Here is a 24687-nt window from a genome sequence, read left to right as displayed (position 1 = left end):
CTTTATACCCCTTATCTGCACGTTATTATATGTTGCAATAGCTGTTACATCTTAGAAACTTATATCAAGTGAACGTCCAGATAACGCTATTGATTAAAGCGAACGGTTATCGATAACTTCTTTACTCGGTATGTATTGTGATATGATTGCATTTATTGACACAGGGTCGTACGTGATTCACGCATATACGCAGGTAAACACAGTGTCGGAAATTGAAATTCACGATCAAGTCGAACCACGTGACGCGAATCGAAGGAACGAAAAATAGTTCACGACACGAGAATCACTTTGCGGACGAAAAATTGGAAAATAAACCTCGAACAACCGTTTGAAGGTCTATGTCTCCGCCATTATGGTTCTAACTACGGAAATAACACGTATCGATACCATGTATTCTGGGTACATTAAATATTACAATTATATCGAATGATTCTCTCCTCTCTTTCTCACTCTCTCTCTCTCTCGTTCTCTCTGTTACATGTTACTCTAAAACAAAAATTTGTTAATCGTTAAGGTAACTAATCGCTTAATCGTCTGTGAGCTATTCAGGTTAACCTACATAACTTCCGATTTGTTGTCAACATGAATCACAAGGGTGATCGTTTTTTCTTCCTCTTCTTCTTCTTCTTCTTCCTTTTTGTACAACAAGAAATAGAATTCTTGTCTCTTTCTACTTCGTCAGATGTCTCAGGATAATTTCTTCACCTAAGATTAATACTACTACAGACGCGGTCGTTTATGGTTATTGAAATAATGGGAATTCCGTTACGTTCGTTAGGTGGGCAACGAGATCGATAACAAAAAAATTGTTTCACACGTAACCGTTGTCGTCAACAATACTTGTCCACCCGTCGTTAGACGTGATATACGCAATACTTCGTAGAACGAGGTGTCATTTGGTGGTAACGTGTAATAATTTACAGTAAAGCTAACGAGGAGACCAGTGCCACCACGAGCAAATGACACGTTATACACGTTTTACGGATTTAATAATCACTATTTATTGATTACACTGTTTCTTTTACTTATAAACCATGGACGTCTTGTGTCCATCAATGGATACCATTTAACTTTCCTGTTTTTCTTCCGCTTCTTATTATCACGGCCACCTCTACCGTTCGCCGTTCTGTTCTTAATGCACCGCATTTGTCATAACCATATCTGTGGACGAGACAACGGGATATTAATACTACGATTACTACATTAGAAATATTTTCGTCGAATCAGATATACTCGTGTATCTGTTCAATTGTAAATAAATATTCAAAACAAATTTTATTCATAAATATTTTATACGCGTCAAGATATACAAAATTATATCTTTCTTTTCATACAGCAAGTAATTTGCTTAGAAACCGTTCAAATTGTACAAGGTGCTTCAATTTTAGAGGCTAAGGTATCAGTGGATGCTTTCAAGATAGATTTACAAAATAATTTCCCTTTCAGAAACCAATTTTGTTATTCTCGATAATATTTCTATCACTGAACGCTTCGTATAATCCACAAGATCCATTTAACACACCATCGAAACCACCCACACACTACTAAATCAATGTATACAACGAAATACGTTAACAAATAATCGAGAAACCCTCACCTCATCGCTGTTTAGCACTAGTCAAACCTCTCCGCTAGTTTCACCCTTCTCCTCAGGCTTTTTCTCCTGTTTCTCGTTTTCTTTCTCGCTCTGCTTCTCTTCCTTCTCCTTTTCCACCTCTTTCTCCTTCTCCTTCTCCTTCTCCTTTTCTTTCTTCGCCCTCTCCTTCTCCTTCTCCTTCTCCTTCTCCCGTTCCTTCTCCCGTTCCCTGTCCCTCTCCGCCTTCCGTTCCCTGAGGATCTCCATCCTGCGCGCCCTGTGCAGGCTCCCGGACGGGAACGTGGAATCCTCGACCGCGGCAGCCGCGGCCGCGCTCGCTCCTCGCTCCACTGCCGTCTGCTCAATAATTTATTTTACTGTATTTTTCGATTTATCCGCACAGTTGGTCAGGATTCAACGGACAGACGAGCGGACAAGGCACCAACGAGACGAGTTAGGTACATACTTTCAATATAAAACTGGCCGTCGAACTCTTGGCGATGGGACTCTGAGCCGAGGACGGATGATTGTGCCCGTGCCCATGGGTTGTGAAGTAGCCGCCTGCTTTCGGCTTTATGTGACGATTGTACACCTCCATGTGCACGATCTTCATAAATTCGATTTGAGCCGCCAGCTTTTGGATCTCCTCCTACGCGATCGATCAGGGAATTTGTAATCCGAGTATACAATGAAACTAGGTTTCTAGCTTTTTTTGTGGTATTTGTAATGTAGTAATGTAATAGAGACTCTAAACACTTTGTGAGTATTTTTTCTTTATCTAGTTTCGAATGTACGAACTTTATTTCTCATAGTTTTGATTGTAAAGGAATGCTCATCGTTTTAACTAATTTCTTAGGAATTTGAAATTTAATATTTTTGTATGAAATATAAGAGAAAAATTATAATGATATATCCGTGCACCTCCATGTGCACGATCTTCATAAATTCGATTTGAGCCGCCAGCTTTTGGATCTCCTCCTATGCGATCGATTAGGGTATTTGTAATCCGAGTATAGAATAAAATTAGGTTTCTAGTTTTTTTGTGGCATTTGCAATGTAGTAATATAATAGAAACTCTAAACACTTTGTGAGTATTTTTTTTTTATCTAATATCGAATGTACGAACTTTATTTCTTACAGCCTTAATTGTAAAGGAATGCTCATCGTTTTAACTAATTTCTTAAAAATTTTGAATTTAATATTTTTGTATGAAATGAAAGTAAGAAATTGTAAAGAAATATCTGTGTGTAGCGTTCTTTATGCGTTCAATTCGTGGACAGTTTAAGGTGACAGTCAGAGGCAAGCTGGAGACTTTAATGCCTCGCGAGTTTAAGTAGATTCAGGTAGGCGCGCTAAGTGGTCAGCCGCGCTTCCCTGGATCTTCCAGATCTGCTGCGCGCTTAATTGATACATTATGCATCGCCTTTCTTTGTTAATCTAACTTGGTTATAATTTCCAGAATAGTGGAAAGTAGAGTATACCTTCAGTTCCTCGTTTTCTTGATGCAAATCTGTCGTTTCCTCGGACACTAAGCCGATACCGTTTAAAGAGAAACTCGCTGTGACACCGCGGGCTCTAGCTCGGCTGTCCCATTGGTCTCCCTGGCCTCGTAAAACTCGAATCACCTGGGGCGGGATGCCACACTCGTTATTGAATTATTGAATTTTATGTGTTCGACAGTGACGTATGAAATGCTCGTCCTCCACTTTCGTATCTGATCGATTTTTATGTGTCGTTTAACTTTAAACAATTGATTTATGAATTATTACACTTTTGACTATTGAATTTTATAATTCGCTCTTTTCAAATCAAATATTTCACATCTATATTATTCTTACTTGCTTTAAATTACTATTTATTATGTGTCGTGCATGGGAAATATATATCATCATTATAGATCATTTATATTCAAAGAAAATCTTTAAAAATTGCAATCATTTAAAGCTAAAAGTTCTTCTTCTTATTTAGTGAAATAAATTAATAGAAATGAGGACATGGCTACCTTGGGTGCGAATACAAGAAATACGGTTACAGACGTGGACAGCTGAGTGCGCAGGAAGCCCAACAAATACTTGATATCCGGGCCAGCGTGTGGGAAAATGAAGAGGCTGGAAAGAAATGGCGTCAGATAAATCTCGACTCGCTACGACACCATCGAGCAATTATACGAAATAAAAAATGACAGATCATACTGAATAGCGATCATGGTTATATTCACAGCTGCTATATTGTAAATAGCGTAGCTTATTAAACGGGCCTCGTTAAAGAGGCTCTCTGCGTTGCGAACGTTGTAACACACTTTGATGCCCCACGCGAGGAACAGAATTTCTCCTGAAAGAAAAAGTTCGTGCCACGATATAATTCACAATTAGAAAACACCGTTGGAAATTTATAAACCTCGACGCCTCGAACTTATAAAAATGAATCGCGATCGACGTAAAAGAGTTATTTTAGTAAGTATCCAGCTTTTACATAAAAATAGACTTTCAACGTCGCTAATAGATCGCACGAGTTGTTTTGCGATAGTTTTTTTTTGGTTTTTTCATTTTATTTTTAATTTTATTACCGATTGCTAAACTATGGTCCCACCAGTTGAACGAGCATTGGTAGAATTTCAGACCATAATTGTCAGCTATCACTTCGGCGTACGGCGGCGCGCTGAGCGTCCAAGTGCCGAGATAAATTAACATTACTAATAATATTGGAACCATCCACTGCAGCAGTTGCTTGTCCGTCAGTTTCACTTTGTGCGCGCTTTTCACGCGATACGTGAGCGAAACTCTGCGAAAAAGGAGTATAAAGTACAATTACTATTTACAAAATAACTACAAAACAATATAAAACAATAAGTTTACAAAGTAACGATAAAATAATCCACAAACGCGTTGATATTTTAAGAACTATACTTTACAGTAATATTCGTATAGAAAAAGAATGGTCTCTGCTCTTTTCATTAATATCTACCACCATTTATATGTAACTTGATAATTGAGACGTAATTAAAAGGACGAGAGACACAAGTTTCCATTAAATGATCGCTAACAGAATCGTGAGAAAAATCAAGGAACATCCTTACCGCCAAGTTTTCATCAGCAACGCTGTGTAAGAAATGCAAAAGCCAAGATGCCTCGTCCATTTCGTGGCGATGCAGGAGTACATGTCCAGAACCGGAAATATCGCGGCCATCTGGGCACATATGCGAGGAGACGTGACGGACGATACAATACGTACGACATTTTACAACATCTTTACGAGAACGCGGTGCAGAGTCGATATGGATACAGTTTCAACGTGTCGATACCGCGTGTACGTACCTCGAGATACATAATGGCGCAACCCAAAAGCGTAATGGACAGAAATATCGGCGAGGCGACCTTGAACACTTTGAGCTTGCGGTGTTGATACATGTAGGCCACCAGGATGATGGTACCAAACACGCAGAAGATGGAGAACGATAGAAGACAAATTCTAGAAACGTGTACATCCGTTTTGAGTAAGCATATTAAGTAACGATTAGATCGACGCGATAGACGTTCAATTACATAAACGATAATCAACTTAATGCATGTAATTTTCGATTAAAATAGGAGGAGAAGTCCGTGGCGAGGTCGTACCGGAAGAGCCAGTTGTAGGAGGCTAGACAAGGTTCCGGTCCCTTACACTTAGCGCATCCTGGCGCGCAACGCAGGCAGCGGAACACTGTCACGTACGAGTCGCTTATGTTCTCCTGCATTTCCTTCCAGGCGGCTACGCAATTCAAATTAATTAAAACAGTCGCCAACGCGTGAATTCATACTCTGAGAAACAACGAAACTGAAGTAGAAAGTAAGGTTTCATCGTCTAAAATATTATTTTAACGCGTACGTAGGGGATACTTTTTTATGCTTGTATGTGGTTCAGCGAATTCTGTACTTTCGCGCACGTTTGAGTACGATGTAAACGCGTAAACATCCACGGTTTACTCGTGCATGAAAGTCGAGTTATCCACTGACCTTCGACTAGAATTCCATCGAAGGCTGATTGATGTTGAGTCGGGCTGTAATAACCTTTCCTGCATTTGCATATGTATGCGCCTTTTGCCCAACCGGCGCCGACACCATTTTGATTTACACGATTGCTCGGGCTCTGGTATTCACACTAAAAAATCGCATCGAACGTCCATTAAATGAGAGCCTTCGAACCGGAATAAACCCGCACGGAAGGCACTCTAATTAACCTTGCTACGGTCTTCAAATCATTTCCCGTTCAATCATGTTCTTCGTCCTTTGAAACACCCAGTCATTTCGAGGAGACTATCGTCGTTTACGTAATTACAAATTTCTATTTACACAATAATACTTGGTGTGCTTCTTTCTTTTATTAATTATTCGCATAGATCAAACACGAAAGTCTGTGATAACAGTTAACTGCATAATCGAATAAAAAAATGGCAATCTAATACGAAATCCTTGGGAAACGACGGTAGAATTACATAAGCGATTGTGTAATTAATAATTAATCGCGTAACCGGATTATAACATAATGGTATTACATAATGGTTTCAGTAGAGGACAACAGGCATTAAATCGACACTCTGAAACCATCTATAAAATACAAAGAAGAGTGTACAATTTTTAGTGCTTAGTGATTGCATTAAAATTTGTTTCTCTGTTTTTGCGAAATTTCAATTTCTCGAAAGTGTCAGCCTTCCCTTGTACAAGCTTGATTTATTAATATTCCTATGTATGAGTGTACAGCTTTTTTTCTTGTCACACATACATCGTACACATAGTTACCTGCGTGGTGTCGGTGTGACATTTGTGCGTGCCTTTGAAAGATGCTATCTGATTACTTAGAGCATCGTTCTGATTATTCAGCGAGGATCCATCGCACTGGTTTACTTCTAGTCCGCTGATGTCGATATCTATGCTTAAAAACTCTCGAACCCTTTAACAAGATACGATTTCATTTACGCTTAACAGAACAGGCTCTCACTATCCGACCCAGAGAAATTAAACGTTAACATAAACAGGCACCAATCGGATGATTTGAATAAAATATTGGTTTCACTGGTCCTCATTATATCATTAATTATTATCGTCGTTATGATCATCGATATATCATTAATAATTTCGATATTTGCAAACGAAACGATGCATATAATTGTTTAACGTAAATTATACTTAAATACAACTGTAACGTTGTTAATTTAAAGAATTGCAGCTTTTGAATTTACACTAGAAACGTTAGCGTGTGAGAGCTTCCTGTTTGTATAGGACGTTCAACTGCAGCTGAATCAAAGTGAAAGGGGTGTTATTCTATGGCTCGAAATAAGACCAAAACAGAGGGTAATGAAATTGCTTTTGAAGCTTAGTTCGCGAGAAAAACCCCATTGAAGTTTCTTTGTGTACGCGTGCATTAATGATAACACCCTATAAGCCATCGCTATACGCGTTATATTTTATAGACTTCTACGATTAGCAGAATTATATTACATGGATCTTCGTAACCATTTTTCTGGAAAACGCTTGAAAACAATTTTGTTACTTTTAATTGCCACCTCAACCGTGGAGCACCCTCTACGCGATAGCACCCTCTACACTCTTTAAACTCACTCTAAACAGAAACATGACACACCCCGACGAGAATATTTTCGTCTCTATTACAGTTACAAGAGAATATTGAAACTTTCAATTAATCGACCAAGAAACTTTGATCAGTATGCGAGTATTTAACCCTTCGACTACTGTCTAGCGTCAAAAGGCGCTTAGAAAACTTACACTTGGCATATCGTACACGTTAAAAAAATTTGCGCTCGTGATACTATAAATATTTGAAAAACTTACGTCTGTGATATTGTAAACGTTTAAGAGCACTCAGAAAATTTGCGTTTGTGATATCGTAGACGGTTAAAAAACTTGCATTTGCGATACTATAGGCGCCCAAATAATGTTGCTCGTCGTAGTCAAAGGGTTAAGAGAATTTCAAATCGATATAAGGGAAATTAAAATTAATGTCAAGATAAATGGCGAGTACGAACCCATGGCGAGCGTCCGGTGGCCGTACGTTAACGCTATACGAAATCAACCATCGATGACTTTTGCAGGAGAAATACGGGATGGTCCACCAACCCCTGTAGGATTCAATCGCCGGTGACTGCATGAATTTCGGTGACCTGGGATAACACGCAAACGCCACAAACCGCCATAGAAACTTCGATCCTCTCACGCACAAGTGTTTCGTGCAACGGCCCCCATTTTTATTCTTATCGTTATTATTTGTTTTTTTTTTTTTTTTTTATTTCGTGGTCCTGGCACTTCACGGTCATCCGGTACACATATTTATGAACGATAAATTTGGGTGCAATCTTTAATCGTCGTCTGAATGTATCAACGCTTGATCGGAACTCCAGCTCGATCGAAGTTTCAACAATACGTGAAACAATGTTAGAAAATGATGTATGAGTTGCGAGAGAATGTATTCTAACCTTTGAAACGATCAATTTAATATTTTGATTGATGCAATTGATTTTCATGGAAATGGAATCGCGTAAGCAGTTTGTGCGCTGCGATTAAAAGTTTCGGATCACTGATGCACCAAAGGGGATGAAAATGAAAGTGTTTCGAAGAGAAAATAATATCGTCCCATAATTCAACTACAAAACATTTGCAACAAATTCTGTAAAAATATTTCTGCCTTTTCTTTTTAGGTATTCCAAGGTTCTCAACATTTCATACGCGATATGAACATTATTTTTATGCAAAGTCACATACGATATGGGGGATAAAGTGAGGTGTATTTTAATGACCTTTGCAAGGCCTTTCGACAACCACCAGCGGGAAAACTTATTTCGTGAAAGAAATTCCAATATGCCTCATTCATCTGAAAAAATAGAACGCGTCTGATCGTTTATTCGGGGCTCTCTTCGAGTGTTTTTCAAGAAATTTTACATAATTATATCGACAAGAATCGCTGCACATCATATTCGATGGTTTGTTTTACGTTGCCCCGCTATAAATACTCCCGCGTGTGATACACACATACACGTACGTAATAAAAAGCCTTTAACGATATACCGATAGCGTATTGATTATCGTAGATGTCTGTTTAAGCGTTTACATCCCCCTTCAAATTGATAGCCATGTTTATGCCTCTTCACCGCGACGCGCACCTTTAATAAACGCAATAAAACGAAGGAGAATTGTTAACGCGCGAATGCAATTATGCTGATTTCATCTATAAAACAGTTATTCTGTTTTAATGAGAGATATTGCTGTAAACAGCGATCAACTTTTCATCGTTTCATACCACTTCTGTAGCTAATAAAACAGTCGAGCATCGCGTTTTTATTATTAAAGGGACTCTTCTGCGTGAGTTTCTCTACGTTTCTCGCTCGTCAAGTTAATTAATTAGATTCGTATCACGAGTATTGGCAATCGAACGAGAGACTGTAATAAGAAAATAAAAATTTCTGATATTTTTAATAATTTTAATGAAAACAGATGGTTCCTTGAGTACCATCGAACGTTTGTTGTATTTGAAAATAATTTTATATTTCATGGACGACCAATTAGTTACGAATTTCCGAACTTTGATACATTCAGACGGCACAAAAATTCGACAAGTACTCGCGTTTTCACCGAAACTTCGTGATCGTAAGATCGCATCGGATTGCATTAGTCGCGTATCGAGTTTCTATGACTTGACGCTTGTACAAGATGATGAAGGATGATGAATGATCGTGGAGCGCCTATAAAACGTTCATTTTCTCCTCGGTAAGCACTGTTTCCAAATACACTTTGCCTAGCCGCGAATATAGACGACGTCGATATTATCAAATCGATTAGAAACTGACCGTCGCGCATCGTATTCGGAGACGCTTTACTGAGAAGAATAAATAAAAATTAAGTATGAAGGGCAAGGTGCGAAACAAAACTTCCTCCTGTGCTTGTGCGTGTGCGTGCGTGCAGGTTGATGCCTCTCAAAAAAGTGCAGACGTGAAGTCACACGCATGATCGTCTTTCGGTATTATTATTACAGTGTTATCCCATAATAGTTGACAAATAAACTATATAGTCGCTAAGTAGAGCGGTTGGCACTAGCTTAGAGCAGTGAATAACTCATCTACACTAAATATATTAAAAAATAATAATATTACAAGCTACATTTACGAGAGAAATGAATGTTTGACTTTACGACGCGGTAAAAAAATATTTCTCGCATAGTTTTAGGCAGATTGGCGAAAAAAAAATGGTCGATTCGAGACTCGAGGGCAACGAGAACGCAACTGATAGCATACGTGCACCGAGAGCATGCTTCGGATTAATCGTGGTGCATAAGGGTTTGCAGACAAATCGAACCTCAATTCCGTGGTGGCACCCGCATTTTCGAACCATGGCAAATTCGGATCCGGTACAGACCCTGGCTGGAGTCCGTGGCTCTCGACCTTGAACGGTTCTCCGACGCTTCCGAGGCTCCTCTCCAGCCAGACCGTGCTGATCACAGACCCCGTCGACGCGTTCAAAGCGATCACCCTTGCCTCGACCGCGTCGTTCACCGAAACCAGCAGAGATTTTGCTAACACGTCTAAAAGCACTGTGCAACAAAACATCGAATTAATCCTCTGATCGCATTTCGTCGATCTGTTTCGTTTTTATCACGATTTTTCGCGCGTTTATTCTATAATCGGGGTTGATTATCTAATGGTTCGCGTGAGAATAGCTACTGAATATTTTCGTTCGCGAAATTGTTAGTAAATCGATTTAGAAAAGTGAGAAAAATAATCTTAGCAACAACGTTACTCGAGGCATCGCTTTGTCGTCGTCATAATTTGTTGTTGCCGCAGGATACCTTAATAGAAGGTGGATATTGCTCGATCGAGCAAAAGGGACGCTCCCACCGCGCATGTTCGATCGGGTAAACCGAAAGGAAGCTGGTATGCGTAGTTACACGCTAGTGGACCACACCATTCCACGGTCCCGCTTTTAGTATTTTCGGTCAGAGTGCCTTTTCTTTCCCCTTTCTGTCCCTTTATTGACCTGATTAGCTATGATGAAGCCACAAAAGTCTCACATTACATTTACTCGGTCCAGAATTAACAGAGAGGATATCTTACAAATCCTATCGTGGCCGGACCCCAACTTTTCCTCGAAGCTTCGCTTTAACGCGCTTAAACAATACGCGAGGGACGAAAGGGGGATGAAACAGGGAGAACGTTCATTGCTTGTGATTTTTTTTCTTACGAGTAACATCGCGAGATCAATTATTAATAGCAAACAGTATTATTTAATAATTTTATCTAACTAAAGACTCTTATGTCCATCTTTAATACCAACATTTTTATAATTCTATCTTCGTGTCCAAGTATTAATTAAAAATAAATCGTTCTGATAATTTTATAATTTCCAGGCTGCCTCGTGACTGTCTCCGATCGATATACTTTTTATAAACGTAGCCATTCTTTGTAATTACCGATTTCTAAATGGAAAATACACGTAGATCGAAGTAAAAAAATGATTTTCGTCACGGAACGCGCGAGATTCTAGTTTTCGACGAAACATCGAACGCGACGCGAGTAATGCGGTTTAAAAGACGGTCGATCGGCAGTGAAATCGGCCGGTGGGCAGAATCGCGGAGCTGCGGATGAGCGTCCCACGACGGTACGCATACTCTCGTTACCATTTCGGGCAATGGAATTCGATTGAGCGATGATACACCGGGTTCCGTACAAATTGGACTGTTGACAATGCGGTCCGTCACCGTGCTCGGTTTACTCGATAAATCGATTTTACGTCGTAGCCTGCTACGGACCGATCCGAAACTCGATAACGGCGAAGAAGTATCGCGCTACTTTGGAACACCGTTTATCAGTTCCGAGTGTTTCCACCGGAGACTAATTCGTTTTACGTTGACGCATAACCTTGTACACGATATCTGATATAATTACTCGCGTGAGAAAGTACTAATCAGATTTCAGTCTACCTCGTCGCGACGGGATTGAAACAGGACGGCGATCTTTTCATTTTTCAGGCCGTCTGTTTCGCTGAACTTCATTCGAGTCTACCATCCTCATACGCATGGCCTATGGTAATGGAATTCGTTCGAACGAAGCACAACGAGCGCTTTCTTGCCTCGATTGATACTTAACATTAAAATTTCTGAAGGAATAAAAACGATAGATATATCGATGAAAAGTAGAGCAAGCATACATGTTTGAAACTTATGAGAAATTCTTAGGATTGGATAGCTGTGAAATTTCTAGAAGAAATTTATGAATCCGTCACTTTGATGGTTTCAATAATTCTATGTCAGTGGTTACTTATGGATACCAATGTCGACAATTCTATAAAAATACACTTCTGCAACGTTGATGGTTTGCAAGAGATAATAGATGATATTAATATAATCTCTGCCACGTACGGTTTAAGCATTGTATTGGTTCCCCATTCACTTGTTACATCGCCACTTTGGCGTACTTGCAATTAATTAGAAATATACGAAACAGTGACACGCTTGACGGTTTTTAGTAAGAGAGACATTTGATAATTGTTGGTAACTCACCCGTGTGCCTCGACACCATAGCCGCGCCAAGGTTCTGCAGCATGAGGGCTGTCATGTCCGCCTTCTGACGCGCGGTGTCGTAACGCCGGGGATCCAGTGCCACGGCAGCTGGCAAAGATTTAAATCCAGCTGTCGTGGCACAATCCTCGCCCAATGATCCGGTCGACGCCGCTTCTATCACGTCCAGAGCTTCTTCGATATCCGCCTGTGGGTCAGAGTAAGTTCGTTCTCGTAAGCGAAGGAAATTACGAAGAAGAAAGTAGGGTCGACGAGGACACAGAATTTACGCTATTTTTTTCACCAATCGGCGATATAAACTCAGATTTCCGTGATCCACTCGTTCAAATCTATCGATATTGAACTCTGACAATATTTCGAACTCCTCGAATAACAGAGATATATTTTTCATCTACTATTTCACCCTTTAATCGGTCGCAATGATGGCGCGAATTTGACCCCTCGATGTGCACAGGATTCACGAAACTCGAATATCAATAAAATATTCATTTGACACGTTTGAAACGACAGTCGGAGAGATTGTTCCACTTGAAATCTATCGTTTCTATTTTCCATCACTGGAAAGCGAACCGTAAAGGGTGGTTTCAATGCGAGGTCACAGTTTCTGGAGCCGAGGGGCGCGGCTCGAATAACGCGAGCTCGCTCGGGGAAACCGGTGCGCGCAAAGGGTTAAATAATAAATAATATCTATTCAAAATGAGTGAGCTGGGCTGGATTTAAGAGCTGCGCCGCTATTTACCCGTTTTGTGTCGGGGATTTCGCTGTTGGTGGTAGTACCGAGAGCCGGCACCGTGGTTGTGGTCGCCGTCGTTACAGTGACGTACGCCATCATTGTCATCGTCGTCATTGTCGCAGGAAACAGGGCCGAAAGCCAAGATTTGCCCATCCCGCGTTCTGCTCATTTGTACTTTGAAACAAATTTTTTTTTTTTTACTACCTCATTCGTCATTACTTTCCTTTGAGAAAATACATTTTACGTAGCACTCACTTCGATGGAGAGCGAAAATAAATTGAGCGATATAAATTATTATTTAGTCGAAGAATTGGTAGTAAATCAAATAAATGAAAGGTGGTCTGGATTTAGCGAAATTGAGTTGGAATTATTTAATCTCCCTCTGAAACTTAAAATAACTTTCCATCGTGAATATTTGACAGATTTCACTGCACTGTTTGAACGAAGTTTATAAAAATAGTAGCTTTATATATATCTGTCTGTCTGTGAAATTAAAGGGGCAGTTAATTTGTCAACGTGGACGTTTCGAGAATTAATTTGAAATAGAGTGATCGCTCTCTCGTACCAAAACACACCTTCTTCTTTTGCATTCAAGTGGTGCCAAGTTTAAGCCCCGGATCCATGGGGCGTTCATCCACCCCCTCTGATACCCTCGACATTCTTCTCGACGATTTTTCTTGGCCTTCCTTGACTAGCTGCCGCCTTCACTGATTGTTCATCACGAAGAGGTGATTCTGTGGAACGCATTAGATCAAATTTATTTAACCAATCTTCCAATTAGGCACAATATATATACGTACACTTGCGCGTACGTATATTTCAATCATAGATGTTCATTGGAACAAGCTCGCGAAATACTTTCCACGCACATCTTTCGCAACATTCTATCCACTTGTCAATAATTAACATTCAAATTTTAATGCAGTAATTAATTGTCAAATAAATAAATAATATTATAAATTTGCTCCTTTGCAATTTATCGCTTTTACACTGTGTTCACTCAATTTTGTTTATACCGTTTTAAGATTCAGAAAAAGACTGTCCTTTTTTTTATTTGCAGAATCGATAGAAGCGAGACAAATTAGACATTTATACGTGCTTTCCTAATACGTGAATCGAGAGTCGATTAGCAATTTACCGAATGGTTAAATGATAGTTTCTTGACTGTGAAAAGAGCGGAAATCGAGTGTAATGAACGAGGCCTGGATAACGCCGAGTCGATAATTGCAGTTAAATAGCAGACAGAAATAAAGGATTCGAATTAATTTCGGCAGAACCCATCGAGCACTGACCCACTCTCTGCGATAAATAACAATTCGTGTCACAGAAAATTCCAGCGACAGGAAAAACCAATATATAAACAATTCGATATGTCCTCCACTCTTCTAAGCGAAATCAGAATACCCTGTACAGGTACCACGCAGGATTTTTCGAGCAACGCAAGAAGTTTATTTATCCTGACTATTTATACACGGTTTCATCAGTTTAGCGTCCTTTTTCTGAAACGTTCGAAACGCCAGTGAAAACAAACGTGTTAAAAGGAGGAACGGAACGGATAGATTCTGGATTCCTTAAATAAACTAAACCATTCTGTTTGCGGTTAGATTCTTTTTTCGTTCGCCTGGTTTCATCGACGATTTCAATAAGTTTTTGTCTAGCTCGCCAGAAAGCACTTCTGGCGACAAAAGAATTAAAAAGAGCCGCCGCATGTCGATTCCAACGTTCGCCCACTGTATCGGAAATATGGTTTGTTGCCCGTGCATGGCTTTGAGATGGAACACATCGAGCCCTTCAACCTTTTCCATTCGAGCAATCGCGCTCCTCGATATCGTTTGGCACAAACTGCGATACTGTCTGGCGAAATAAAATTGCAACTGAAAGATAATTAAAATTGCACGAATTCGACGAATTTTTTCGTTCAGAAACATGCCATTTCTCCTTTTTCCAACCCTTTCCCTCATCTTTACCCCCTTCTGCACTGCTGTGATATCGAGCTCAATTTTTTCAATCAATTTTTTCAATTATCACGTCAATATATAATTATTAAATTTACATGAGTGGACTTTGTGAGCTTTAGAAATTAATTTTCACTAATTTATTCAGTGATAACACAAACCTATATTAGTGGAATTAATAATGAGTGTCGTCAGAGTATATTTATCATGATATTGACAATATTCGTTAACAGAAATGGAGGATTAGATAAATGTACATGTAGGTATATATATGGACTCAACAAATGTTCCAAATTAAATAGCATAATTGTTCGTAATAATTACTTTTGTCAGCAAACTGTAAAATCGATTCGACTGTGTCAGAAGAATTTAAAGGAAACACCGATACAGTTGTACAGACATTTTATTTTCCACTTTCGCGTCAGATTTTCGTGATAAAAGTATCAACAGGTTACTCAGAAAAGAACAATTGTTTGATAATAACGCGTGGATTCATAAGGAAGTGTTGCCAAGTCTGTATCGCTCGAGACACTTCACGTTACGTTTCTCGCTCCGTACTCATTTTTTTTTCTCTCAATTTTTCAAGAGCAGCGCTTGGTTCAAATACAACAAACTTTTAGGTGAAAATAATTTTAAAAAAATAGTTAGCAAGAGTAAACTATTTTTTTATTCCGTTTGTCAGTTTCAACGTGATTCAAGCGAGCCAAAACAGGAACGACAATCAAGGCTTCAGCGTTAAACGTCTGCTTGATGAACATTCCACGACGTTGGACCTCGAACTACTTTCGTTGCACTTGGGAATCGTTTACAGATAAACGTATCATGAAATCGCTCTGAACGTCTCGCTTTTTTATTACACGCTCGGAGGCTGGCTGCGAAGTAAATATTTCATATGCGACAGTTCTAGGATTTACTCTACATATTTATACGCGCCACGTTTCTCATTAAATCGACGTCGTTTACTACAGCGATTAAACGAACGTGCCCAAAAAGAAAGAGTGGATGAAATATTATTTTACCATACACTGAAATTCCCAAGAAACTAGGTCACCCTATTTCCTATCACCTTACACTATTTTTACTCGATCATAAGAATCTGGTGCTCCACAAACAAAATCTATACACTCTAACGAAGAACGTGATAATTAAAAAAATGTAGACGTTTGTTACACAAAACTCTCATCGCCACTGCGTGTGACAGGAATGAAAGAAACGTGCATAGTTCGCAATTATGTAAGTGCTAATATCATTACGCTGATATGAAAGAAGGCAATTTACCTCGCCCTCGTTAATTGCACGCTGATACTCCAATTATAATCCTCGGGGCGAATTAATCGTTCCTTGTCCGCGCGAAGGGGCTTTCGTTTCGATCGGACACGTGTCGCATCCGCGGCGATAAAGTCAACAGGTAATATTTTTCGAGCAAAGAAATTAAACGAGGTTAGAGCCGGCCATGGGCGGCCAAGGTGGCAACCGTCTCACCCCCGTAATTTTGCCTTCTTATTGATTCGAATGACTGCGACGACACGCGGCGCCCCGAAACGGGGGTGGCGCGCTGGAAATAGACGGTCGGCCGCCTCGCATAATTAATCGTTAACAGGATTGATGACATTTTTCAGGGAACGGTGACTGTATCGTCCGCAGGAGAGGTTTGCCGCGCGCATAGGGACGATCGATGCAGCCACCGGCACAACCAGCCACCCCCAGATCTCGCATCCCCGCCTCACTTTCTCGCTCGCTCACTCTCTCTCACCCTCGTGCCCTATTGCGCTGCTTTCGCTACCATTTTCGTCTCCCCCATTCGATTCCTTATTTTGTCCTGTCCAGCCGCGAGCGTAGAGCGATGCCTCGTCCTCCTTCCGTTTCTTTTAACACCACCGATCGTCCATTAGCGGGCGAGAGGGTGGCCGCTGTGGGATAAGCGTTCGGCTCTTGTTTGATTGAGAAATTTTGTCTTATCTTTGGATATCTTAACGTCGAATCGTGTGGATTCGAAGCTGTAGAAATGGAAATTTTCGATCTATGGTTATATGTATCCCTCTTGTTTTTCGAGTAAATGAAAAGGGGTGACTTGGCTAAATTGTATCGTTTCATATATCTCTCCGCTTTAAATTCTCTATTTGGATATTATTTGTTTGCGAGGTGATGAGTCGGTTTTTCATGTTTCAAGTTGATTTTAAAGACGTGTAACGTAATTAATTCGTTAGAAATGCGTCTGCTTTGAGGGTTGGTGGATGGAAATAATGATGGTGGTGTAGACGAGGGTGAAGGAGTCGTATTTTAATGAATAGACGTGTATGTAGGAACGTAGGAATGTCTATAAAGAACTGTGTAATGTACAGGGTGTCCCGTCTGAAATAGGCCATCTAATTATCTCCGACGCTATGCATTTATGCATGAAAACACATTGGTGATCTTGAACATTCCGAAAGGGAGACCTTGGGACAAGAATGTTACTCCTAGCGTATATTCTCTCTCTTTGACACCATTCAAACTGTTTTCATCGGCACGAAAAGGATAACTAGGTGACCTGTTTTAGATAGTGCAACTTGCGGATACTAAGAAAGATGAAGATAGTAGAATGGCACGTTAAATTAGGTTTTTTAAATGAGTAATAAGGTGTTGAATTATGTTTGAGAAACTTTGTGTGGTGGCACGATTTATGAATACCAGAACTTGACCAACATCTAGTATTCATTAATCCTTACGCGACGTTTACGGAAATATTACTTCGAAACTGTTAAAAATGGTACCCAAGTGACGAATATTTTTTGCCACAACTTTAGATGTACGACACCAAGTTTTTTTTTCCGTGTCCAAAAGTACTCTTCTTGTACGACCAAGAGAAGCCAGTAAACTTCTGCGCTCGAGTCGTGTAATACAAGGTACTGGCACCCATCCATTTATTTATGACACCAATTAAGAAGTTCAATACGTAGTACAACGCTTTATAGGGTGGAGGAATTAAAGCAATGAATGCAAGACTCTCGTCTCGAGAAGTGGAACAAAACCGCGGAATTTTTGGACGTCTACGACATTCTCTAACGATGCATCTGTCACGATTACAAGGAGCAAGCACGCGTAAGACGCGTACGAAAAATTTACAGGGTGTTTGATGATCATTTGTAGAAAATTTCAGATGCAATTTTGCGAAGCAAAATAAAACGAGAATTAAGAATAATAAAGTAACAGATTTTTCAAGAAGTATAATTAAAAATTTCTAATGCCAGTTTTACGCATGATGAGAATCCTGCAAAGATGTTTCAATCATTCTTCTCGAAAATAATACTTCGTATAAACTTCTCCTATTCTTGATTTTACTCTTATTTTAGCTTATGGAATAAAGTTTGAAACTTTCAACCTGTGCCTCTTAAATTCACGCATACATTAAGTCACTTAAATCGTTTCGTACTTTACAACTTTTGAAGTAAAATAAAGAGAGGTAATCGTTATTATTACATTAAGTAACGCTTGAAAGTGTCTTCCTCTCTCTTTCTCGTTCCCTTTATTCTTTCCTCCACTTAGTTGAATATCTCATGAAAAAACAATACATTCTTCTCTCACACAGACTTCCATACGGTTTGTTTCACGAACATTCCGTATTAAGTATACTTTTGTTTCACAGCTCGAAGTACACGGACGTACATGTATATATATATGTATATATATATATATCCACGCTGCCTTTCTGTCTCGTTTTGTGCTTTTATGCGCGGCAGGCGGTATGCGTTCGTGCAAGCGAACCTATTATACACAATGGACGGTCCTTGAGGAAGAAAGAGACGGAGGACTGATGGCCCGTAGGTGGTACAAATTGAGTGCAAGCAAGCAATATACAGCTACTTGTATTGCTTTCCTTGATTATGTTACGATTAAGAGAAATGTAACCTAGTCACGCTATTTTATTGGTAAATAGTAATGCAATGCCATGCCTCTTCGTTCCTTTATTTAGCGGTTGCCACACACTGGCCATTCGCGCTCTGTCGCCTACTTAATTAAGAGAACACATTTTTAATTACGCTCGTGTTTCGTTTAGTCGATTGAAATCATTTAGAAAGCGTTGTTACAGGTATTTCACTGGGAAGATCAAAAATGGCATTATGTGATGAGACACAGGGAAGCATTCTTACTTGAAAAGTGAAGAAGAGGCGTGATTTATCGACGCATTCAATGCTACTTGGATTCAGAAAAATTGAATGAATAAAATGAACGGTTAAATGTTTCGCGATGAGAATTGTCGTGGGCGCAAGTGACGACGATTTACCGATATCTATGCGTGTACATCTTGCTTTCCGCGCGTCTGCGGTGAACGCGAACATCGATGAATGTTTCTCGTTGAAAGTCGCGCGGCTGTAGAGCATCAGTATGGATCGTGTAATGTTTTATTAAAACAAGGTAACAGTAATGCCATTTCTCGATTGTACCGACCACTCAAGGCAACAATGGCAATAAAGTCGGAAATTGGTTCCAATCGCTTCAAGCATCCCTTCGCGGGATGCTGAACAGTCCTACATTTTGAAGCAACGCAGTCTCGTTCGCTGCCATTGTTACGTATATTATATAAACACACAAATGGAACATTGTTCCGCGTTCCTGTTTACGTAGAAGCAAAATGAACCCTTTCGCAAACTTCTGACGAGACGTCTCGCAATTTCATATCGGTTACCAGACACTTTACTTTTAACTGATTAGTAAATGATTAGCAGTTCGACCAGTAGATGCTTGAGCACACAGCTTGAAAATCTCTCAACAATTTCTCGCAACAAGCAAAACCTAGTCTTCTTTTCATTAATAAATCAGAGTATCAGTTTGAGAGGTGCAATCGTTTCGACATCCATCTTTACAGTTACTTATTCATCAGCCATTTATTAAAATGGCCAGTTATAATTAATCATTCACTGGTCATTTAATAAAACGGAGCGTACCACGATGGTTCGCAGAGCGCGTGTCCCGCGTGATGCATTCAGCGTTTCTGTCAAGGATGGACGAACGGACACAGCGTTCGCGACGAATTTTCGTGACAGATGAGTTTAAAGCAGATCTTGGCCGCTCGAAGGCAACCTGGATTGAGATAGCAACGAGAGTCAGCTATTAAGGTCAACAACGGATTTCAGGAAAAATCGATAGACCGGATAGAACGACCCTCGATGGATATCGGACTGTTTAGAATCAAGGGCTACACAGAAGAATCGAGTAAGCCTTTTTTTTAAATTCCCTTTATCAGCTTCCTCTAAAGGCTACGGTTCACATGGACGGAAACAAAGTCTATACGTGTGTTCCTTACTATTCTAATGGTATCGCCTCGCGCTTCCTGCCTTGCCTTTTCTTCTCGACTCGCTCATTGGACACTGCGCTCTGTGATTCAATCGCGTCTCGTAATTTTACTGTTCGAGCTGCGTTTCGTGTTCGACGTAACTTTCATATCTGACAATTTTCATTCTTCTTTAAAAATTCTATAATCAAATTTAATATTCTATATTATATAATTTATCTATTTGGAACGTTTTATGGTATTTTTGTTTAGAAAATCATTTTTATGTATAATCGATGCATGGCGATTTTTATCGAGGAGATAGAGAGCTATTGTTCATCCCCTTCGTGCAGAGGGTGAAGGAAAAGCAATTTGCTTTTACGAACTATACGAAGTGTTCTGTTATTCCCATCAGAGAAATCTTAAGGGATGATTCTGGAAGCCAAAACGAAAATCAAGAATAACAAGTAATCGCTATGCGTGCTCTGATAACGAAAGAGAAAGAAATCCCGCGTGACTGCTCGCGACCATTTCACGTTGCACTGGCTTATGGACTTTTACCATTATGTGCTTCATACTTGTGTACGTAGAGGAATACTTTTTTGCTGAAACGAAGTCGAAAACTTCGTTCGGTTAATTTCTGCTTTGAGAATCAGCGCTTAAAACCTTCTCACAGGTGTAGTGAAGGTACTCTTCTCATACTTTCTTAGTTAAATGTCACATATCTTTTGATGTACTTAAAAAACGACAATTTTTAACAATTTCATATTAGAACACCGCGAAAATTGAAACCAGTTATTATCGAGGGTTATTTATTTTAACGAGACGGTTTTATGTATTAAATTTAAGCGTGATCGCAAAGTCTGTGTCGATTTCTTTCAGTGAGCGTCTCGATACGATGAAATAAATCGCGAACAATGAATACGTCGGAGAGGCAGAAGTAATAATATTCGTATTTTATGTCACGAGTGAAAAACGACTCGAGAGCAGAGGATTCATACGGACGAGGAGAGGAGTCACGTTACGTTACAAAGGATCGCGAGCGGAAGAGAAGTCGCGCGAGGCGTTCGCTCAGAAAATTGACAAAAATCGTGAAAGAGTCAACGTTCCTCGGGAATTTATATTCGCGGAGAAGGACGGCCTGTTCGTACAATCGCGATCGCCTAAGGCGATTCTATATGGGCCAATGCGGAAAAGATTGTTGCATTCGAACGGCTTCCCTCGGTGTGCCCGATTTAAAAGTTCTAAAAATGCTGACCAGTCGATACGGCCATTGATAACTTCATTTTTAGAGTAAAACTCGGCCCAATAATAGTCCGCGTTCCTTCACAGCAAACTGCTCTCTGAGCTTCCTCAAAATGTGTAGCGAAGTTTTAAAACAAACAGATATAAAACACCATATCACGATAGATATATATCACTGTATAAAAATATCGACATTTCCTAAGATCTACATTTATTTGGCATACAATCGTTTAAATATTGGAGTTATAAGAAAAAAGTAGTAAATGAATAATAATATATTAATGATACCATTATTGTATTAGGAAATCAGTGGTGTAGATCGAATAATAATTCTGCAAAATTGACCAACGTTGAAGGAAGAATACAATCGCAGAGTTTATTGCACCAAAGTTGCTTCTAATCTCGACGAGAATCGTACGTGATCGAGCTGCGTGCGATCTGTTTCAATTTTCTTAATCCTCTCCTTCGAGAACGCACGACGTTGGTATTCTCTGGCGTGTCAAAAATTGTTCGTGGCTGACAGCCAATGGGGCAACAAAAGAGAAAAAGACAAGGGTATTTTGGCTATCAGGGAACAATGAGGCGGATGAAACTGATATCGGTTTTGCGCAATGAAAATCCCATTTCAGCGAAATTTCGTTAGCCGGACCTCCGGTTGTGTATGGGGCGAAGGAATAAAAATCAGGCAAAATTAAAGCTGAACCGGACGGATTTATCGGAATTCGAGGGATAGCCCTGCCACGCTGTATATAATATAGTTTCATCGAATTAAATTCGAGGATTTCTGATTGCGTTTATTATCTAAAGGATTAAAGTGTATCCGATTAACAAAGTTTCCTCTCTATTTTTTTTTTAATAGAAAAAAGGACTAAAAAGATTAAAATGTATTTTTACAAGCCTACAAAGTATACGTCAGGTAAATAATATTTTGTAATTTCTGCAATTTAATGAACAAAATATTGTTTTAATTAATATCGCAAAAGTTTCGCTTACAATCATTATGAAAATAATTAAATATCAATTGTAAATATATTTCATTCGTAGAAATTTCTCATATGGATTCGTTTTCCTCGTTACCGTCATTAAATGAAAATTTTAATAATAAATCGCGAGAATGTATCGTTAATGAACGTAAAATTCGTGGAAATTCTAAATTACAGGCAAACGAGTATAAAAATTTTAATGTCAGTTAGTATAAACAAATGATATTAATGTAACCAACTACTTATCTGTTTTTATTTCGATACTCTTGTTTGGACAGTACTCGTTAAAATTACGATCTATCACTTCAACATTGCTATACCAACAGGTTATACTATCTCTATCGACATAACGATAAGTGATCCTAATACAACAGAAGCAATTTCAAATCAATTAACATAGAACTAATATTGTATCGCGCAACACCTGTCTTCAGATAAGAAACAATTACTTAGACGTTCAGAATTGCCCTCAATATTTATTTATTTTAATTATGAAATAATTTATTACGCCATAAAGCCATAAAATGAAATAAATTGGTAAATAGTATCAAATAAACAAATTTATTTCTACAAAATTGGAACGAAGAAATTTATTTCGTTCTCATAAATGTGATAAATCGTAATCATTTATAAAATACTCTTTAACTGAATATTAATTAACTATGGTGGCAAATGGGTGCACAGAAAAGACAAAAATAGTTCTACTGGGCAAATTGGAATTAGTAACAGTTGAACAACCTTTTCTTTTCATACAAGATAAAATTATTCTCCAGAGATGCGAAGTGTTATACTTTAATAATAATTTAAGATACATGTATTATTTCCTAAATTCTTCATTTTCCACGTATATATACTAAACGTTCTGATTACTATTACAGCCTCGTAAAGCCCAAAATATATCACGCAGAATCGAGAAGTAATGATCACGAGGAACGCGTGTCCGCGGATATTTTGCAATGATCAATATGCAATTTAAAGCGGAGAACATGTTGCATCGACAATAAGATACGCGCTTAGCAACACGAGTAATAGCCAACACGATCATTCGTTTACCCTCGAGTGTATCGACATTCGATTCGCTAGGCACATGATCAACCACCAGACTGGCATAGAAAAAAAACTACTCCTCTTCAATATTTCCCAAAAAAAAATTTCTATCGATCCAGCAAAACATCGCCACCCAGTACACGAGACCGCGTACACGCAGGAATAAAACGTAGAGAAGCTAGACCCACGTAAATCGTAAACACCAAGTACAACACTCGCGCGTCAACTAACTAAAAATCCAACATACATTCCACCCTGCTAGGCTGAGATCGCGCACATCCATAAAAAAGACTGACCAATCAGAATTAACAAGAGATCCTCGAGTACTGCTTTCCACCAGAGATTAGTCATTCACGGGTAATCAAGGTATCGCACATCCGGTTTCACCAGCCTGCCAACTGATGTACCAATCCCAGTTCCCTCGAGCCAATTCAATAAACCCGGCTGCGATCGGTAACGAGAGATTCCCCAGCTCGAACAACATCCGACGGCATTTAAACACGCGACGAGTGCTAATAAATTAAGGCGAAAAGTGAAATTGGAGCAAAGCGAGAGATCCAAGAGAGAGAGAGAGAGAGAGAGAGAGAGAGAGAGAGAGAGAGAGCAGCAGAACCGTTGGGCTCGTCTTTGGGTTAGGGGTGGGAATCGTGAGGGACTTACGCGAGGTAGCCTTTGCCCTCTGCTCCCAGCAACATCTCTTCGTTCGATAGGAGGCGATAGGACACGGAACGGTGAACCTATCCACTGGATTTTTCACTGGACGATGGAACGATACGCACTGTACGTGGTGGGACTCGGGTTTCACTGTCCCGGAGGGTGCGAGGCGCAGGGGTGCCGCGGGAACGATCGCGTCCTCGCCGACTGGAACGAACGAGGGCTCGTTCGTGACTGCTTAAAGGCCAGTCGGTTGTGCAGCTGGAAGCGGGGCGTGCGCCCTCCGCAAAATCAAACTTTGCCTCCACTCGAGGAAATTCACCACGGCCACGGGCTGCGCCGCCTCCTCGAGCAGCGCTTCTGTGCGCGGCTCCGCTTCGTTCTGGTAACGGCGTGCACCACCGCGCCAATCTTCGAAACGACCAGCTTCCTTCGGATCGTTTACTTGGGTTCCTCTAATTCGATCGAACGGATGGGATTCGCGATCGTTGGGATGGATTGTGCGACAGTGTCGCGTTTACTTTTTAGACAAATGTCGTGGTATCTCTTCGTTTGTTTCTGAAGAGGTTGTGGAGTTTGTCTTTGGGAAGTTTTTGGTTGATTTCTGGAATATTTTCAGCACACCATTGTGGTATTATCGCGTAGCAATGTTCGTTTTTGATCTTATCTTTGTTTAAATATTTGTT

General features: G+C 39.8%; 2 protein-coding genes across 5 annotated transcripts in view; both read right to left on the bottom strand.

Moving 5' to 3' along the window:
- Window positions 1–24687, bottom strand: part of LOC143424448 (uncharacterized) — a 167126-nt gene that overhangs the window by 91961 nt on the left and 50478 nt on the right. The gene's annotated exons all lie outside the window — the stretch shown is intronic.
- LOC143424499 (putative G-protein coupled receptor CG31760) lies at window positions 646–24097 on the bottom strand. 4 transcript variants are annotated; one of them, XM_076896572.1, is made up of 18 exons: window positions 24008–24097; window positions 13432–13600; window positions 12873–13040; window positions 12116–12320; window positions 9916–10150; window positions 7596–7730; window positions 6352–6502; window positions 5569–5713; window positions 5191–5323; window positions 4891–5044; window positions 4653–4762; window positions 4143–4357; window positions 3769–3907; window positions 3579–3684; window positions 3058–3201; window positions 2043–2225; window positions 1598–1933; window positions 646–1161 (listed from the first exon to the last, which is right to left on the bottom strand). In XM_076896572.1, the coding sequence occupies exons 3-17, from the start codon at window positions 13017–13019 to the stop codon at window positions 1619–1621; spliced, it is 2517 nt and encodes an 838-aa protein (XP_076752687.1). In that variant the 5' UTR covers window positions 13020–13040; window positions 13432–13600; window positions 24008–24097; the 3' UTR covers window positions 646–1161; window positions 1598–1618. The 4 variants fall into 4 exon arrangements, with proteins under 4 accessions (XP_076752687.1, XP_076752684.1, XP_076752685.1 ...); XM_076896569.1 differs by having other exon boundaries at window positions 647–1161; window positions 1598–1936; XM_076896570.1 differs by having other exon boundaries at window positions 647–1161; window positions 1598–1936; window positions 13442–13600.

Source organism: Xylocopa sonorina, chromosome 6 (assembly GCF_050948175.1).
Source record: "Xylocopa sonorina isolate GNS202 chromosome 6, iyXylSono1_principal, whole genome shotgun sequence".
In the NCBI taxonomy this organism is placed as follows: Eukaryota; Metazoa; Arthropoda; class Insecta; order Hymenoptera; family Apidae; genus Xylocopa; species Xylocopa sonorina.
This window is presented reverse-complemented; position numbering and strand designations above follow the sequence as displayed.

Excerpts from the sequence above, each read along its gene's own strand:
- LOC143424499 (XM_076896569.1), bottom strand. The coding sequence starts at position 13,019 with ATGGGCAAATCTTGGCTTTCGGCCCTGTTTCCTGCGACAATGACGACG. Across the intron at positions 7,731-9,915 it reads GGTGCCACCACGGAATTGAG|GTCACCGAAATTCATGCAGT; the intron begins GTTCGATTTGTC and ends GTGTTATCCCAG. Across the intron at positions 4,763-4,890 it reads GCGCCATTATGTATCTCGAG|ATGGCCGCGATATTTCCGGT; the intron begins GTACGTACACGC and ends ATATGTGCCCAG.